General features: G+C 41.0%; 1 protein-coding gene across 1 annotated transcript in view; it reads left to right on the top strand.

Annotated features, from left to right (window-relative positions):
• LOC307024656 (transcription factor 4-like) overlaps positions 1 to 19,753 on the top strand; it is a 59,444-nt gene that overhangs the window by 35,420 nt on the left and 4,271 nt on the right. The window contains exons 4-5 of the mRNA XM_079658974.1: positions 13,702 to 13,757; positions 14,503 to 14,581. Coding sequence (XP_079515100.1) covers positions 13,702 to 13,757; positions 14,503 to 14,581 — 135 coding nt within the window. The remainder of the gene's footprint in view (positions 1 to 13,701; positions 13,758 to 14,502; positions 14,582 to 19,753) is intronic.

The following is a 19,753-nucleotide window of genomic DNA, read 5'->3' as shown; positions in this document are numbered from 1 at the left end:
GAGCCAGTCCTAACGAGGCCTGGCCATACCATCATAACAGACAGAACACACCACACACTGATGGTTAAGCTAATTTTGGAACCTATTTAATTCAGGTTTCTTTTTGTTCTACTATCACTAAATCTACTGTTCAAAAGAAGCTCTGTCATGCTTTTTAGGGTTTCCCCTTTCTTGTAGTGTCTTATAGGTTTTTGGTGAATGGTCTGCAAAGGCTAAAATCTCTGTTTTCCCTCCAGAGCGAGTTTCTCTCCCACACACTCTGAAACGCCTTCATTGGACCCATTTGTTTACTTTTGTAGATTATGACATCACTATGTAACATTCGCGCTTCTATCGGCTATCTCTCCAACACATTGTATGTGAAAGAGTAAGGGGCGGGACATCTGTAAGCGATTGACCTATCACAACAGAGCCGGCCAGAGCTAACCAATCAGAGCAGACTGGGCTCTGGTTTCAGACAGAGGGTGAAAAGAGGTGCAGCAGCACAGGCATTAATGGCACAGAATACAATTATGAAACAGAAAATTAGCATAAGAGGGTCTCTTTAAACCCTTTAACTAATATTAAAAACTTCTCGAAAACACAATTTGTGTTTTGTTGAGTGTAGTACAAGTTTGTCATTCCATTTCAAACCCTATATGAAAAAACAAGCTCAAAGAAGCATTACCATGAAGTATTCTAAAATCAAAGCAGAGTTTAAGGAGAGAGAGTTTTCCTAATATCCTTTTTAAAGCAGATTCTTTTATGGATTTCTCTTCGCTGTTTATTTTTTTTTAAAGTCGTTGTCACTTCTTCCAGTGTCTGATTTCGTATTTGTTGAGCTCGGTGGTATCAGCGGGAGGGGCGAGACTGGAGGAGTGGAGCAGAGGAAGAGCAGATAGGACTCGCACCCCTCTGGCTCGGCGCTTAGTTGTGTTTACACTTGACGACAGGACACCATGAAAGAGAGAGGAGAGGCGGGAGATAAAAGGGAAGAAGAAAGAAAGTAAAGAGAGGCAGTGAGAGATGAAGGGAGGGGGAGGAGGCAGGGATGAGAGGGGAGAAGAAAGGGGAGAGGAGGAATAAAAGAAGTGTTTTTAGTGTTAATGAAATCAGAAAAGGGTGTGATCCAGGAACACTTTCAGATGGATTAACCTTTAAGACTCATGCCAACGTTTCATTCGGGGCCTCAGGTGAACCAACCTGCTGCCCTTTGTAGTGTTAGTCCTCATAAGAAATATAAACATGAAATACGGGCACTTGAGGTGTTGGTGGAACTTGGGTCCCAGGTCATTTCATCGTTGTTCATAGTTCAATCAGTCGAATATATAAAAAGACTATCCAATAGAGGGTCTTGTAAGTGATGCTCCTGCTTGCTGATTGGCTGTGTGTCATGAACCTGTTTGAACTACTTGTCTCGTTTTCATTGAGTTAATTTTATCTGCCAATAAAAGTTTTTTTCGAGATGTCAGTATAGGTGGTAATATGTATGGCTGCATTTAGGAATGTCCCGATCACCTTTTTTTGCTGCCGATCCGATTCCGATCATTTGATTTTGACAATTCGCCGATACCGATTTTTCCCGATCTGATCTTTATGCAATGCATTAAGAGAAAAAAAAAGAAAAAAAGCATTCAAGTTGTCCCTTAAGGTTATTTTTTTATTTAAATTGGATATTCTATCCAACATGGATATAGCTTCTTTCTTTCACAGCAGCATTGGATCAGTTCAGTTGTGCAGCATTGGATCAAAACAAAATAAAGCTTTCAGTACTCGTTAGCTTACTGCTACAATTAGACACTGCGCCCTGCCCACTCTGTTGCCAGATTTGAGAGAAATAAGCAACCAGGTCTATGAAAACAAGCCCCAAAGAAGCAACACATACATGATGTTCTGTAATTTGAAACCAAAACTAAGGCCTCAGGATGACTTTAAGACTTGAACATGGTCATTTTTGTTTTGTAACATTGAATACAAAATTAAAAAAAAAGTATTTAAAAAAAAAAAAAAAAAAAAATCCCGATTACCGATTTTTTTTCTCCCAATTCCGATCTTTTGAAAATCACGTGATCGGCTCCGATCACCGATCACGTGATCGGATCGGGACATCTCTAGCTGCATTCAATATGTGCTATGATGGGAATGTCCAAAAATCGTATTTGAAGAAAGACCAATTTAAAAAGATAGGCTACTTGGGCATGGTGATATTTTGTGGCTGAAATGAAAAAAACTTCATATATATTGTCGTGTGAAAGATCAGGCCTCACTGTAACATTGGTAATAAATGGTTATTACAGTGACTTGCTATCGTCCAGTATACTTCATAGCTTTGGAAAATATTCATATCTGTTTTCCTGTCAAGTTGGTCGAGGAAGCTTATAACCTCTTTTATGTCTGTTGGTAAACTTTGGAGTTTTAGTCGAGATTAGTAGCTTTGCTCTCTTCAAAGGTTAGAGTTAGGGTTGACGTTTAATGATGATGTCGCTGATAAGTGTTTTTTAATAATTGGCAACCCATAATTTCCTGGATATTTCCGGAAGTAGGGCTGTCCCAAATAGTCTTTATTTGGGCTCCGGAGTTTCAGGAATCATCATTAAATAATTGAACTTTGAAAGCAATGAGCCAGAAAATGTACCATCCCTAGCTGAGATGGATCCGAAATGCAAAGAATTCAGTGAAATAAAATGTATTCATTAATAGCCTACATTGAGTTCCTCGAATAAAACACACCCATGGTGAAACTGTGTGTGCAGCAGGTGAATTCTGGGAACTATTATGTGTGAAAAAGTGAATCAGTGTTTGCTAAAACATCGCAGCATTATGGGTAGACCAGCGATCCACCAAACAGGAAACAAATTGGAATTCAGAATGATAAGTTCAATCTACTTTTAGTATCCATTTTCATCACCAGGGGCGGAGAAGACGGGAGGAACTAGCCATTATTTTACTTCTGATGGAGGAAAAGAGAAGGGAAACATATGAAAACAAGATGTAGCGCTGTCTTGTATTTTCCCTGCTAATTAAAAGCAGATGTTCAGGTACTTTCTGAGAGCTTGTTCACCGCAGCACAACTGTTTCCTGATTCACTTTCTAGGCTTCTCTGCACTTGTTGAGAGACCATTTGGTTTCTCCACATCCAACCCACTGGACCTCCTCCAGTTTCAAATATCTCTCTCTCTCTCTCTCTCTCTCTCTCTGCCTGCATTAGCTCTAAGCTGGCAGGTGTCAATGAGATAGAGTTTTATGAAGCCGACAAACACAGAACCCTCCGCAGAGAGGAAAGAGCCCTAATTGAATTGTCAAACACAAATCTACCCAGAGAGAAAAACTCATCCGAAACACTTCCTGTCTGAGCGTGACTGTTTCTCTGTCTGACTGGTGATTGTAGTTGTGTTCACTGAATTTATTTTGACGACTCTTTAGAAAAAGTAGCTTCACGTAGGTGTTCACTTAAAGCAGGGGTGGGGAACCTTTTTCCTCTCAAGGGTCATTTCAATTTTTACAACATCCTCCGAGGGCCGTACAAATTATTGACCTCAACGTCTGCTTAAAAAACTAAAATCACAGCCCATTCATTTCTCCTTTCTTTCATGCTGTGCAAAGAAAAAGCAACCTCTTAATCCAGATATTTGAACATGACCCGCGCATGCATGCACCGTGGCATGACAACCAAAACAGAAATATATGGACACAAGATGTGTACAAATTTATTTAGTTTCATATCCATGTGGACATGATTTAAGTGGGGGTTTTTAAAAATTTTTTTTTTAATAATAACTTTTTTTTACTGTCATATTAGTATTTTATACATGTTTACTCTATTCTCTTATTTTTTTTATAACTATAATGATCATATAAAGATGTGCCTTAACTCACTGGTTGGAGAAAAAGCTTCTTATATTCGTTAGCATAGCTAGCTAACCAAATGCTAATAACAACAAAGTTATTGACTGTATGATCAGTATGACAGATGAACAGATCGCCACTGGGCTTACAACTAAAGACACAGCCACGCAAAAACTGCGGCATGTGTACGGCTCCTTATGGGTACTGCAATTTGTGAAGTCCCGGCCCGGAGCCGCGTTCTGGTGCTCTCCGTTAGAACTACACCCCTGTCAGACGCATATCAGACGAGACATATACCACGTGATGACACGTTCGTGTTGTGTTCAAGGACCCTGACCTTGGCCAGGAAAAACAGGCACTCGCTTGTTTAATTATTTTGCAGTCTAGATTTCTTGAATTTTTTTCTTTTTTGCGTGTGTTTATAAATTACCTCGAGGGCCGTACCAAATGATCTCGCGGAGGCCGGAGGTTCCCCACCCCTGACTTAAAGGGAGTAGCTTAAAGGGGCCCTATCAAATATGTTCAGGTTCATGTTTGTATGTAGTGTGTTTGGTCAACCGCTAGAGATGTCCCGCCCCTTAGCCTATCACGTACAATGTGTTGGTGGCTAGCCAATAGAAGCACAATTGTTACATAGTGGCGTTTCAGGCAGAGGGAGATACACTTTTAGCCTTTGCACACCATTTACATGCACCAACAAATTAAATAACACACTACAAGAAAGGGGAAACCCTAAAAATATAATAAGGCCTTTGTAATGTAGGGAAATGACACATTTAATCTAGAAAATAGAAACTGTGTACTTTTTTTAGCTGCCAATAACTGAAATAGTCAAACACCATTACTGCTTTTCTGAGTTTATAAAGCTATCTAGCATTTTTTGTGATATATTTTGAGTCATAGCTGTTCAGTCTTATAACATGTATTTGTGATGAAGATAATATCAAGTTATTTGAATGAATTCATTGGATTGTAGTTTGTATATATTGAAGTTATAGCTTTAACGAGAAATGGCAACATCTAAAAACCTTTAGTAGAATTAGAAACACTGATTTCTGCTTTTCATAACTTCCGGCTACAGAAAACAAAGTCATTACTTCCCAAGCACTAGTCTCTATTAAATCAGTAACCACTCCAATAAAACAAAATGTTTTCATACTGCTTACAACTGGTTTCCAGCCAGCCCTTTGGCTCCGAGCCTTCATCTGCATTGTTCTCACTTCGTCTTTATAAAAGTTTTGCTAACTCTGCTGCTTTTTAGCTTCTGACCAGTTTGCACACAGATTTTTCCTTTTGGTGAGTTTCCTTTTGTTCCTCTGCTTGTGATGGTGTGGGGAGATCTAAGCCACAGTTGGCTCGGCTTCACATGTGCCTGTGTGGAGAGACGAGGGGGTTTGTCAAAGGAATTCTTCCTCCACCACAGAGATGGAGAAAAAATAATAAAAACAAAAAGGAACTGCCTTCTTATTATCAATATTAATCTCCCTTTTTGGAAGGCCCTCTGTAGGATCTGAGCTCGGCTGTCTTTTAAAACACACACGGCTGATTCAAGAAAAACCATGTTTGAACTTGCTTTTTTTTTTCTCTCCTCGTACTTTTTCGGCCCTCCCTCCCTTTCTCTCCGTCTACATGAGCTATTCTCTCCCTCACTCTTCATTTAGCGTGCCATTAGCTCGCCAAGCTGTTGTTTGTTTTCTTGCTTTAATGTGCTTTTTTTTAACAAATCTGAAAAAAAAAGAATAACAAAAGACACAATTGACTGCTACATAAAGCATGCACAGTTGTGTGTGTGTGTGTGTGTGTGTGTGTGTGTGTGTGTGTGTGTGTGTGTGTGTGTGTGTGTGTGTGTGTGTGTGTGTGTGTGTGTGTGTGTGTGTGTGTGTGTGTGTGTGTGTGTGTGTGTGTGTGTGTGTGTGTGTGTGTGTGTGTGTGTGTGTGTGTGTGTGTGTGTGTGTGTGTGTGTGTGTGTGTGTGTGTGTCTTGGACTGCGTGTGTATTCGTATGCAAACTGTTGCATGTCATTGTGTGTGTGTGTATGTGTGTGTGTGTGTGTGTGTGTGTGTGTGTCTTGGACTGCATGTGTATGGTATGCAAACTGTTGCATGTCATTGTGTGTGTGTGTGTGTGTGTGTGTGTGTGTGTGTGTGTGTGTGTGTGTGTGTGAGTGCACTGGCACTAAACTTACTTGTGTCCAGATGTTCTAATTATAGAACAGCTCTGCTGCCTAATGACAGGAAACGCTGGCCTGTGTGTGTGTTTGCAGAAATGAGTTTCTGACAGACACACCGACACATTGAGTGAGTGTGCGTGAGACAGACGCATGAATGGAATTCTTGTAATTAACCTCTTGAACCCTGATTTCCTCCTTAAATGTTCCTTTAAGTAGCTTTTGGGTTTTTATTTAACAAATTTGCCTTTTTTTTAAGGGGAAATAATTGCAGCGCAGATACGTTCACTGACGACCTCTGTGCACGTCCTGGAGAGGTGACACATAATACTTTTTCTGAATGAACATGGATTTAAACTCATTGCTGGGGGTTGTAGTATTTCATTTCAGTCATTTTACCATTTCATCTCAAGTATTGTATCATGAATACAAAGAACATTTTTCCTCCATCGCTTTTTTTATGTAACAATGGCTAGAGTTCTCAAATACAAGTCTTATATAAATATTGAAGTGAGTTAAAAACTGTCTCTGTGAACAATGCCAACTTTCTATTTTGGACAGAAACAGAAACACATTGTCTCCAACCTTTTCCAACACAATGTGTTAGGAACACATTTTGGTAACATTTATGTTAAACACTCCCAAGTCACTGCTTTTTTTAATCAAATATGTTTTCAAGTTATTGTTATGCCACCTAGATTAGGTTTTCACCACAGATGGAAACCAAATCTGCAGAGTTCTTTGAATAACTTTTTTTTTTTAGCTGTGATCCAGAATTAAAATCACAGAATGGGCCGTGTGTTTTCTCACTTGTAATGTGAGCATAGAATATTTGGATAACAATCTATGGCAGGCCTCAAGGAGGTGAACTGGGACCTCTCAAAGTACCAGTCCACTCTCCATTTTATAGGTCCGGTCGGGGACTTGAACAAGCAACCCTACGATTCCCAGTCAATGTCTAACTGATAAAAGTTAAACTATAAAGTGACCTTTTACGATGTTTGCATCTTTTCAGTGTTAAGGTCAACTGTAATCAATAATAGGCTAAATATTCCCGCCTGTATCCACGGAAACCTTTTATCATATACATTAGTAGCTTTGGTGATGCAGTGCTGTCCCCTCTCTTTTTTTGGTTTCTATGGTAACAAGATGTCAATCGATGTGACTTCTCCAACTGTCCCCTCCATCAGAGCTCCGTAACCACGGCGACAGAGTGAAAGAAGAGTTTTTTTACTCGCAGCTTTTTGGTACGGAGGTTCAGACGGAGCTGCTGCCTGATGCTGTGCCTTGCTCAAAGGCTGTACAATGAGAAAAAGAAAGGCAGTGACAGCAAAAGAGGGGAGGAGAGAGATGGAGGGATATATAAAGATGGGGAAATCATCAGAAGAAAGAAAATAATTTGAGGGAAAAAAGTGGGAAGGAGGCAAGGAAAGGTTTAAAGAGAGGAAGAAATGAGAAACAGTAACTCAAACACAAAAACAACTCTGCACAAGGGAGAGAAGGAAAAGTAATGTAAGGGTTGAAGTAATAAATAGAAATAAGGACAAAAAAGAGGAGAGGTCAGACGAAAAGGAAACTAAAAATGAAGGAGGGGAAAAAGAGGGATGAAAGAATGAGTAAAAGAAGGAGAAGGAAACAAGAATTAAAATAATGAAACAAAGAAGATGCAGATAGTAAAAAGGTGGTAAGAATGAAAGCAGAAGTTTAAATGAGAGAAAAGAGGGGAAGGAAGGAAGGAAAATGGGGAGTAAGAGGGAAAGTAGTGAGAAGTGTAAATGAGGGAGGAAGAGGGAAAGAGAGGAAGAAGGAAGGAAGGGAAGGAAAGAAGGGGGCGAGCTGAGAGAGCCGAATCATGTAACAAAACAGGACATGGGTGACTTCCTGATCGTTACATCACTTCCTGTGCTTGTCCAGTCACACACACACACACACACACACACACACACACACACACACACACACACACACACACACACACACACACATGCGCGCGCAGGGATTGAGGGTGTTACAGTTTAAGCCGCTTTAAAGGATAAGATACAGAGACGTAATCTGACTCTTAATTCTTACTGTCTCATCTCTCTGTGTGTGTGTGTGTGTGTGTGTGTGTGTGTGTGTGTGTGTGTGTGTGTGTGTGTGTGTGTGTGTGTGTGTGTGTGTGTGTGTGTGTGTGTGTGTGTGTGTGTGTGTGTGTGTGTGTGTGTGTGTGTGTGTGTGTGTGTGTGTGTGTGTGTGTGTGTGTGTGTGTGTGTGTGTGTGTGTGTGTGTGTGTGTGTGAGATTACCCAGGATAATAACATGAATGTGGTCCAGTGAGTACAAGCAGCTTCTCTTTGCATTTCATAAAATGGGTTGGATATTTGTGTCTCAGTTGTCCTCCCTGTATTATTGCACCCTTTGTTTTCAATGCATCACAATAAGAGGGATTTTGTTTACCTCTCCTTAGTTCATCTTGATCATTCTCTGCTTACCTTAGTTCCTCTCTCCTTTCCTTTTCTTTCTCCACTTTCCTTTTCTTCTGAACGTTTCCTTCCTCTCCTCATTTCCTTATTTCTGCTTTTTCACTTACGTACCTTGCCCCCTACTGCTTTACTTGAGGGATTCAACTCATCATTATAATATTATTATTAACAGTAGTGGATTGAAAGAAGTAATCAAGTTAAGTAATACAATTTTTTTTAATCAATTTATATTTTTGCACAAAATATCTCAAGCAATTTAAATGGGTCATTTCTATTTCTCAAATTTAAATTCACAAAGTTTCTACGATGTCAAGGACCCGCTGTGGCTAGCATCAGAGTTCTTCTTCTGTGGTTTTTCTTTCCATCCTGTAGAGTAGACCTTGTAAACATGGCCGTGGTGACTTTGAAATCAGCCACAGATTTGTGAATGGATGGTTTAAAATCTTCAATTTGGTTTAAAATATATGAACTAGTTTTGGTGTTTTTATGTATTTTTCATCCCATCGATATCTCTATTGGAAGATATTGGAACATTTGTTATACACGATTACTCCGAGTTGCAGTTGATACGTTAAACCTTAAAAGGATTAAAATGGAGTTTGAAAAGGATTTTTTTGACACAATGTTTACACATAGTCAAGGCCAATATGTCAATTTCTGATGATCATTTTTACTCGAAGAACAAAACAAGTGTGTTTTTAATCACACATTTCAGTAACATTTCAGTTACCATGACACGTTTGAGTGTTTAATTTGAAGAAATTAGAAATATACCCAAACAGGTCTGATGACAGAACCCTTTCTGATCACCACACACTGTTTGAACTGTGTGTGTGTGTGTGTGTGTTGGGGGATGGGGAAGGCCCACGGTTAATTATAGAGTTTGGTTGGGCACCAGATGAGAACAGTGGGACTATAGAGCTCTCACAGGTGCACACACACTGGCGCTTGATGTTCTCTCAGCATGACCACTGTCCTCATTTCTGTCAATCAGAGAGCCCATTTATTAACTTAATCAACATGTGTTTGTGTAATGCTCTCACCAACGTTTTGGTTGAACAAGGGACAGTCTTTATGGTGGATGTCTGTTGCAGGTCTCACCATTTCAGTAGTCAGTAGGAAAATACTAAGCAAATTATAATACAAAACCCCAGAGTTTCTTTAAACGTCATATCTTGTAGTTAGAGAAAATGCCTAGTGTTTTCGTAAGAAGGCTTTTGGGGAATGTTTCTTCTTAACGTATATTTTTCTATGTGCTGTCCTTTTCTCTACATGCAAATGCACGTTTTAGGTCACTGAAATGGACATTTGTAAAAAGCCTTTCAGGTTTTATCTTGTTTTCAGTTTAGACAGAGAAAACGGACGAAGTGAATCTCATTCGTGAGGAAAGACAAACTAGGCAGAATGTTTTGCAATCGAGACGTGTTGAAAATAGTTAACGGTTAATGGTTCTAACCGTAGTTTACTAACAGGATTCTACAAATGTCCACAAATACACAGTTACTCTTAAACTTTTTTAAGAAACAGTGGGGTCAATCAGCGTCCGGAGGTCACTTAGTTCTACATTACATTACACTACATGTTACACGCTTTTATCCAAAGCAACTTACATACTCAATACTGTGGACAATCCCCACAGGAGCAATTTGGGGTGAAGTGTCTTATCCCAGGGGCACAACGACATGCTGACTGCAGTGGGATTTGAACCTGTGACCATACTTGCCAACCTTTAGACCTCAGAAATCGGGAGCATTTCAAAATCTAAAATGGGGGGGGGGGGGGGGCGGTGCTAGTGGATCACCGGAGCTGTTAGATTAACATTAACATGCTTATTGTATTTGTAAGTGCACTGCCTTGCGGCCTGTAGCACCGTCCTTGATGGAGCATATGTGTGGGCTGGACCTGTATTTTACAGGAAAGGAGTGAGCAGAGAGTAGAGTAGTTGTCGATTCTTGTTCTGTTTTCTGTGAATATCTGCCTCACCCTCTCAGACTTTGAGTTGCGCGCGCTACTAAAGAGACGTGTTACCATGGAAACCAAACAATGGTGTCGCTGTATTAAAGTCCGAGTGGAAACAGTCGTGTGTAAATCTGATTTTGTCAGAAATCGGGAGAAATGCGGGAGAAATATGAGCCCGGGAGGAAACCGGGAGAGGGCAATGAAATCGGGAGTCTCCCGCGAAAATCGGGAGGGTTGACAAGTATGCCGTGTGACCCCCTGATCCCAACACCTACGCACAACCCACTGCGCCACACACCTTTAGTTCTACATCCAACAATCCCACGACACAGACGGGCCATTTTCGACATGGTATCTTTGTGTTACTACTGTTTCGTCAGGATTCAGAGGCTCAAAATCTGAATTGTCTACTTTGCGGCCAAAATGACCTTAATTTTAGAGTTCTATCGCCACCTATTGGTTTGGCAGGCATTGCAGGGCTTGCCAGTGCTTACAATTTTGAGGAGGAAAAACCCTGTCTTCAAAAAAACCTGTGTACCTGAGGATAAGGCCTGAAATGTGACTGTAGTTTCCAATGAACTCTAGTGATCTTGCCCATTGGCATGCAATTGTTTAGACTGCGGTTCTGACCAAACAAACCCATGACATCACTTTAAAGGTGGGGTTATAGCTCCAGTAAGACTGTTGGGCGGTTTGATGTTAAAGCAAAGCAGAACAACCACAGGATTTTGTGACAATATACATGTGATTTTAGCAATAATTCCAAAGACAAAGTACCATTGGGTCCTTATGCAGTTCATGGAAACATAAAATGATAGAAGCACATCTATCTATATATCGTGCAATGTGTTCAGCATTGTAATAACGACATGAATCAGCAGGAGAATGCGGGGATTGTCCTTTCTACTGTACATCAAAAACCGAACAATTTGGCATTATCTTGACACTTCCTTATTAAAATCTGAATGAATGGACAGATGTTTTTGTATTCCGTTTAACCTGTGTGTAGTTAATAGATGGTATTCTTGACTAACATTGCTCACAATCATCTTTGTCTTTCTACAAAATACAGAAACTTTCCAATGAATGCGTTATCTGTTGGTCCATACGACCATTTAAAATGTTACACAAAAAAGTGGCTCAATGGTCAGACAGGGCCTGTTTTTGTCCTGAGAACACACACACACACACACACACACACACACACACACACACACACACACACACACACACACACACACACACACACACACACACACACACACACACACACACACACACACAGAGGGTAACTGTATTAATAGGAGTCTGTTTTGTGTCGAGCAGGTCTTAATAGGATCAGTATGAGAGACATGGAGCTGTCTGTCAGTCTAAGTTCATTAACTGATGATAGATGACCCGCACCGCGTGTGTGTGTGTGTGTGTGTGTGTGTGTGTGTGTGTGTGTGTGTGACCACATGTGTGAGTGTGTGTGTGAGAGAGAGTGTGTATGTGTGCTTTTAAGAATGCATTTCCCTGCTTGTGTGTAAATACTCTCTGGTGTAATTTATAGCCCTCAATCGGAGGCCTTATCAGGTGCAGGACACATGGACGCCTCCTTCTCTCCTTCTCCTCTCCACCTCCTCCTCCACCTCTTTTAACTCCTGCACACCAAGTTGTTTTCTCTCTTCTCTTCTTCCTCTCCTCTCCTCCCTCTCTTCCAATCTCAATCCTCTTGCTTTTCAATACTCAATGATGTTTTCTTTAATTGCTGTCCACTTCATCCTCTCACTCCCCAACTTCACTTCCACTCCTCTGGACCCGCTATCAACCAACTCAACTTTTATTTAATGTCTCCCACTTTGGTCAACTCTTACTTTCCAAATAGTCTTAATTTGACAACATTTTTTAATTTAGGTTCACATAATGTAATGTTCAAAATGTGGTGTCTAGTAACCCTGTGACTGACTGACTGACATTGTAGGCTACCACCTGGGAACCAATGCTGTAGCATTAGCAGAATACAAAAAATTCAATCAATTATTTTTTCCTTAATCTTAATAACTTCTCAAGTGTGATGCACAAGTGTGAGTTCCCTGATTCTAGTTTTGTGTCAGTTATTTGCTTTGATAAATGCACATGGTCGATAAATGTCCATTTGTTCAATCCAAATGAATGTTGAATATGTCTGATTAAGTTTATACTCCCTAAATCCAATTGACCATCAATAGTTTTTGTGTAATCTTCACTAAACCTCCATACAATATATTCTAGTCTTTTCTACTCCACAAATATGTAGCCCAAAGGTGCTTTTGTTGAGGTAGTGACATTTGGTTTGACTCCAAAAGGCTACACACACACACACACACACACACACACACACACACACACACACACACACACACACACACACACACACACACACACACACACACACACACACACACACACACACACACACACACACACACACACACACACACACACACACACACACACACACACACACACACACACACACACTGGCAGATAAGCTGACATTCCAAATGACTTGACAATGAATGTAAGCTGCTCACTACACACTCCCTGACACAATGGAGAGCCTATTGTACACTACAATGCATGAGATGACAGTGAGTGCATGTGTGTGTGTGTGTGTACTGTCAGCGAGAGCTCCGTTTGCACATAGCGTTTGACCTGGATGAACTGATCTACCTGTCATATACAACCCCCCCCCCCTCCCCCTCCTCTTTCTCTCTGAGGATGTCATTGCCTCTTGACCTCTTCACGTCTGTCTAATCCAACAAGTCCTCATATTTAAATTACAAAACAGATTGTCAGTTTCAAATGGCTGTTGCAACACTGATAATTTCGATGTTTTCTGATCGATCACCACCTTGGTTATTGTTAGGTTGATTTTATAAACTAAAATGACTTGGTTCAGGGTGGACAGAACATGGTGATATGACAGATATAACAACATGGACGCAGTGTAACGACAACGGGGATTATTGTTCTGCACGAGGCTTAAAGGACCATTACATTTCACTAAGACACTTAAAAGGCACTGCAATCATAATCAATAATGTTTAATGACATGGAGAGAGAATGAAATACGCTTCACTAGTTTAACGTAGACACTGGACAGCGATATCATATCTGGTATTAATTGTTTGGTTGAAAGTGATGAACACACAAAGCGATTAAAATGTTGATCTGAGGACTGGGATGGAACCGTAGCACCAGAGAGTAAATGCTAACGGCTGAATTAAACGACTGTGATCTAAATCTCTGTTGTTCTTTCTTACAGATATGGAGGAGAGAACGAGTGCAGGGTCCTGGGCTAGTGGAAGTCGATCTTCAAAGGTAACAACAATACAACTACTATAATTGTTTTAATTACATTTTGCAATTAGTGCCATTAGAACTGCTACTCAATGCTGGAATTATCGCTACTATAATTACCCTCGGGATGTTCTAACATGTAAGTTACATTGTTTGACATACAGTGTAAGGGCACTTATACTCTAGGCTGACCCGGAAGTTAGCCTCTCAAGGGCTCCCTCGACAAAAAGCAACAATGTTTTTTTATTTCGTAGAACAAAACGTGAAAATCTCTTCAGCTTGACACGTTTAAAAACCATCGACCTTTCCGGGTTTTAGGACTCATTTCTGCACCACTCTATTAAATAAGCATACTGCGACGATAAATGCATTTACATATTTTCGACATCTGCTTAGAAAATTGAGCCGTGGGACTTCAATCCATGTCTATTATTATGCCTTTGTTGTGTTTACAATTGGCTTTTCCATATAAAAAAAACTGCCCGATATGCCTACAACTCATGAAGCAGCGCAGTGTTAATGGGGTAATGGCTTTATGTGTATTGTAACATGATAACAGAAACCTACCAATATATATCGACTGTATATATATCTTGTATGCCTCTGCCTTTAGCCATCACATCATCTCTACTGCTGGCACTACATTGTCTAGAGACTAATGTTGATATACTGTTGCATCTGCCATTCAAATGATTATTATCTCAATGATCTCTGCTGCTTATAGTGATCAAATGACTAAATATCATTATCGTCTGTGTCTTTCCAGAGTTATGCAGATGGTTCTCAGTACATGGCGTCACATGACAGCCTCTCGCCTCCGTACGCGAACTCCAGCAGGCTGTCAGGTACACAAAAACTGTGTGTGTGTGTGTGTTGTATGATTTAACGATGCTTTTTCTTTCTTTCCATCAACTCATGCATTGCCTGCTTTGTTGAGTTTAAAAGCTGCCGGTGTGTGTGTGCAGAGAGTTAGTGGAACACTATCGTACTCTGGAGGAGACAGGTCATCTGGCATGCAATTTCTCCTTCTCCCTCGGCCCAGTGTGTGGGAAAGCGCTAGGCAGTGTGTGCTCATTTACCCATGATGCTCTCTGCCTCTGGCTCTCTTCGATGTGGCGCCAGTTGTGAGCAAATGGCCACTGACACAGATAATCTTCCTCACTCTCACACACACACACACACACACACACACACACACACACACACACACACACACACACACACACACACACACACACACACACACACACACACACACACACACACACACACACACACACACACACACACACACACACGGAGCTTAATTACCTTTGACTGGATGCATCAAATATGGAAGATGTCGGCTCCACTTGCTCTCTTTCTGTCTCTGGCTCTTTCTCTCGTGTGTTGGTTTTAATCACTCTTTCTCTTATGACAGATACTGTATATTCAGATGTTTAACTTTCCATTCTGAAGCCTGAAAGAGTTCATACAAGTGTGTTGATGCCTTTGTTGTTGTGGGGTTTGTAAAGTACTGTTAAAAATACCAGCCAAATACCTATACTTGTGCCCCCAAAAGTATATGGACACCTCTTTCTGAAGGCATACATCGAGTCCTGATGTTAGGGATAGGAACTGGTTTAGTTTTCCAGTCATACATAGGGTGTTGGATGAGGTTAAAGTTGGTGCTTCCACTTCAAAGTCAGAAAACCATCTTTGACTTTTGTCTTCCCTGAACTGTCACTGCAAAGCTACCGTCATCATCAAAATATAATTTAATGGTTTTATTGGAATTCAGGATTCTACTGGAAATGAAGGACCAGGCAAAAATATTTGTGGTTCTTAAAAACGTCCTGTTTGACGTGTTAACATATATTATTACACAGCTTGGTTGAATACTCGATTCTGATTGGTCTATGGACACTTTGTAGAATTGTCTTTATTTTTCATTATGACTCTCTGTCATATAGGTAGAAGTTGTCAACTGAATAAAACACGGATTTGGAAGAAACAAATTCTATTTCTGCGTCTGCTTTCCCGATTAATCGTTGGTTAGGGTTGGGGTGTAGAACCATGCGCAGCTATATCAATCCACAGAAAGAAGTCCGGTCATTTAAGATCAGCTGTGGCGAATAAAAATATGAATCTTCCTTTTGGTTCTCTACCAAAGAAACCTAATGGAATACTTTTTGAAAATGAATTTCTATGATCTTGGTTGCATGCAACTTTTGACTCATAATGTCCCCGGTAAAGAAAATCCAAAGAATAGAAACTGCAGGGTGTCATTATGTCCCGGTTCATTATTGATTTTCTTGCATCACGTTTTCCCTTTTCAATTTTAGCAGCACTTCAAATGAAAAAGTATTATATTTTCCTACGCGTTGAATTAACTCCTGTATTTGCTTAGTTAGTTGTGAATGCAAACAGCAGATGATAGGAAAAATCTTGTATATAAATAAAAAAAGGGAAAGTAATGCCAAACTTCAGTATCATGGGCCTTTGCTGGGATGATCCAGTGTGTGTGCGATGTGTTGTGACAGTGTTGTGATCACGGCATGTAGCGGCAGAGTCAGAAATGGAAATATTGTATTCTTCATCTGGCACATGGGAGCTGCAATTTACTTTGATAATGATAACACTAAGAGACAGAGACAGCCACGGATATGGAACACACACACACACACACACACACACACACACACACACACACACACACACACACACACACACACACACACACACACACACACACACACACACACACACACACACACACACACACACACACACACACACACACACACATCCTCTACACATTCTGCCTGTGACTCCTCTGATCTGGGTAATACCAGATTGTCTTCTGAGCCCGTTGGCTTCTCTCATTTTTTTTTGCGTATCGTAATGGAAAATGTAACATTTCACAACCAATACTTAAACCTCAGAGCTTTCATCAATATCAGTGATGGTGTGTTCTTTGTCAAAGAGCCACTCTGCCTTTGTTCTTCCCAGAAATGTTCACACACCGAAATGGTGGAGGTGGAATGGTTTGTTACATTTGTATTTCATGCACAGACTTGACTGTCTCCAGTGTGGACAGCCTTAATATAAGCCATTGTGATATTCTAAAGAACATATGAAAAACTCTTCTGCGTGGGAGACGGTCCTTGTTGATTCCATTGAAAAGTTTCAGGACAAAGGTATGCAGCGCTCTTTAGATGCCCAATGAACAAACATATGAGTTATGTTGATGAGTCGTCCTTGAAGCACTTTCCTCAGTAAAAATGGAAACAAATTGAAAAATACGAATAAAATCCTCAAAGCAAACATCTCATCTTTGTGTAGGTTTCACAGCTATGTTTCTGACAACGTACTTTACTGGTACCTGATATCAGACCGAATTGTCCATCCATTACGAGCCATTTCCAGTTTTGGTGTGATATTGGGTCCGCTCTGATCCATGAGGTTGAGGAATGTGTTTCTCTAGGTTTCCAAGACAATGCAGTTGCAGCAATATCTGAACTACACAGGACAAACATGACGAAACAGTGCCCCAACCAGTCATTAGAGTCCACCTGAATCTGTCCTTTCAAGTCAACACTTTCTGTAGAAATAAAGACAGGTTCAATGACTGGTGATATACCACGTATTGAATGTTTAAGGCGCACAGCTTGACAATCCTTGACACATTTGTCCAGCTTTAGTGGCCCAGTTGTGCTCATTGGAAACATTTCTATTGAACCTTCTGTATCACATTAAAAGGACAGTGAACAGTCAGTTTGGTGGAGTGGGCAAATTAGACTTGGTCTTGCACTGCAGAAAACTTGAGTAGTGTATCCCAAACAGGCGGTTTCTTTGTGGTTTAATGGGGGGTTTAGTTATTGGAGCAAATGTGTATCATTAGCCGCGTTCACACCAAGTACTTTGCCGTACTTAGTTCCCAGAACTTAGTTCCCCTATGGAACTAAAGAGCCGATCGTGTTCACACCAGAATAAGTTCCCTGAGGGAAGATTACGCAAATGAGCCGCTGACGTCACTTCTTCTTCTTCTGCTTTGGGTTTACTGGCAGGCCGCAAACAACTTCACAGCGTATACTGCCACCCAAAGTCCCCGGCCGGAAGTCCCCGGAGTTGGGGACTGGCTTCCGAGTAAATCGCCAGAACGCCGGCACCTCCTCATCTCCACCGCTCCCATGTTTTCTTTTGTGTTGCCATAAGTTAGTCTCTCTGCGTTTGTGTGCTGGGCGAATGCTAATGCTAATAATGCTAATGCGAGGATAATAAAATGGCGGCTCTACAAAACATTTCAGAGTTTTACGGGGCGTGGTTTGCAATTCGCCCAGCCAATCAGAACTGGGGCACTTTTTCCCCCCAGGATAGTACCACCTCTCTAACAGACACAAAAAATGGGGCTAAAAGTTCCCGGCACTAAGTACCGTAATTTTCGGACTATAAGCCGCGCCTTTTTCCCCAATTTTCGACGCTGCGGCTTATATAACGGTGCGGCTAATCTATGGATTTTTACAGCTAACGGCCACTAGGGGACCTCCTAAATCTATGGATTTTACAGGTTACAGTCCACCACCTTTAACTCTATGGGCTCTATGGCCGGTCCGCGCCCCCCACCTTTAAGCGGCGGTCTCCAGCAGGAAAAGCTGGAGGCCGGAAAAGAGTAAGACAGGTAGCGCGCAAAAGTAAAAGTGGAACCGAGAGTGGTACGAGAGACAGAACAAGAGCAAGACAGACAGACATTACGAGAGCGAGACAGTTTGTCCCCGTACCACTGGTTGAAAACCACTGCTGTAGATCACTGCCGGTACGTGCGCTGGGAGCGCACCGTTTAAGTTTGAAAGTTGAAAAGTTTGTGTGTCTGAAACGCTATGTGATACAGTACAGTTTACACAGCACATGTTCTGTAGCTACTATTGCACTAAATGGTAACACTTGAATACGTTATGCAAATATGCAACTTGTTTGTTGAAATGTTAATAAATGGGAGCTTCCTCAAACAGCCATCTCTTTCCCGACAATCCCCTCTGTACACGAACCCTTACATATGGTAATTAAACATTAAAACACCTGCGGCTTATAGTCCAGTGCGGCTTATATATGTACACATCATTCAATTTAGCTGCTGCGGCTTATATTCAGGTACGCCTTATAGTCCGGAAATTACGGTACTCTTTTTGGTGTGAACGCGACATAAGGGGTACTAACGGAACTAAAGCGAAAAGTACTCCGGTGTGAACGCGCCTATTGATATCGTTTTTTAAGGGTTAAGATTTGATAAGGGTTAGAACATTGTGAGTCAATTATTGGTCATAAACCATATTCTAGGTGTTTTTTTCTAGTGTTGCTATATGGTGATTTGAAAAGGGTCACAACAGTTTAAGAATGATTAGATAAAGCATCAGCATCACATTGCAATAGAGTAGAAACAGAGCCTGTTTGTTGGAAGCACATTGCTCACAAGTGGACTAATGTCTGTAAAGTAGATCAGTATGTGGGGTTAATCTGTCATGAAGGCAGGAAGAATATCACCTGAACTCATATTATCCTCAGGGTTGAAACTGGTTATTTGTTACGATTCTCACCTGAAATGAACTCAAACTACAGAGTGAAGAACGACTGGAGAGTTTAATGAACGCAACCTGAACATGCCTCTCTCTCTCTCTCTCTCTCTCTCTCTCTCTCTCTCTCTCTCTCTCTCTCTCTCTCTCTCTAACCTTGTCTGTCTTTCTTACCCCCCCCCCCACCGACACCATCAGATTAGAGTGATGTTATGCTCTAGATAATCAGCGAAGGGATTAGTGTCATCTCAGCGACCCCACTAGATTAATCTGCCAACACACACACACACACACACACACACACACACACACACACACACACACACACACACACACACACACACACACACACACACACACACACACACACACACACACACACACACACACACACACACACACACACACACACACACACACACACACACACACACACACACACACACACACACACACACACACACACAC

This window comes from Notothenia rossii (genome assembly GCF_949606895.1).
Source record: "Notothenia rossii genome assembly, chromosome: 11".
In the NCBI taxonomy this organism is placed as follows: Eukaryota; Metazoa; Chordata; class Actinopteri; order Perciformes; family Nototheniidae; genus Notothenia; species Notothenia rossii.
Note: the sequence above shows the minus strand (reverse complement) of the source record. Positions and strands in the feature narration are given on the sequence as shown.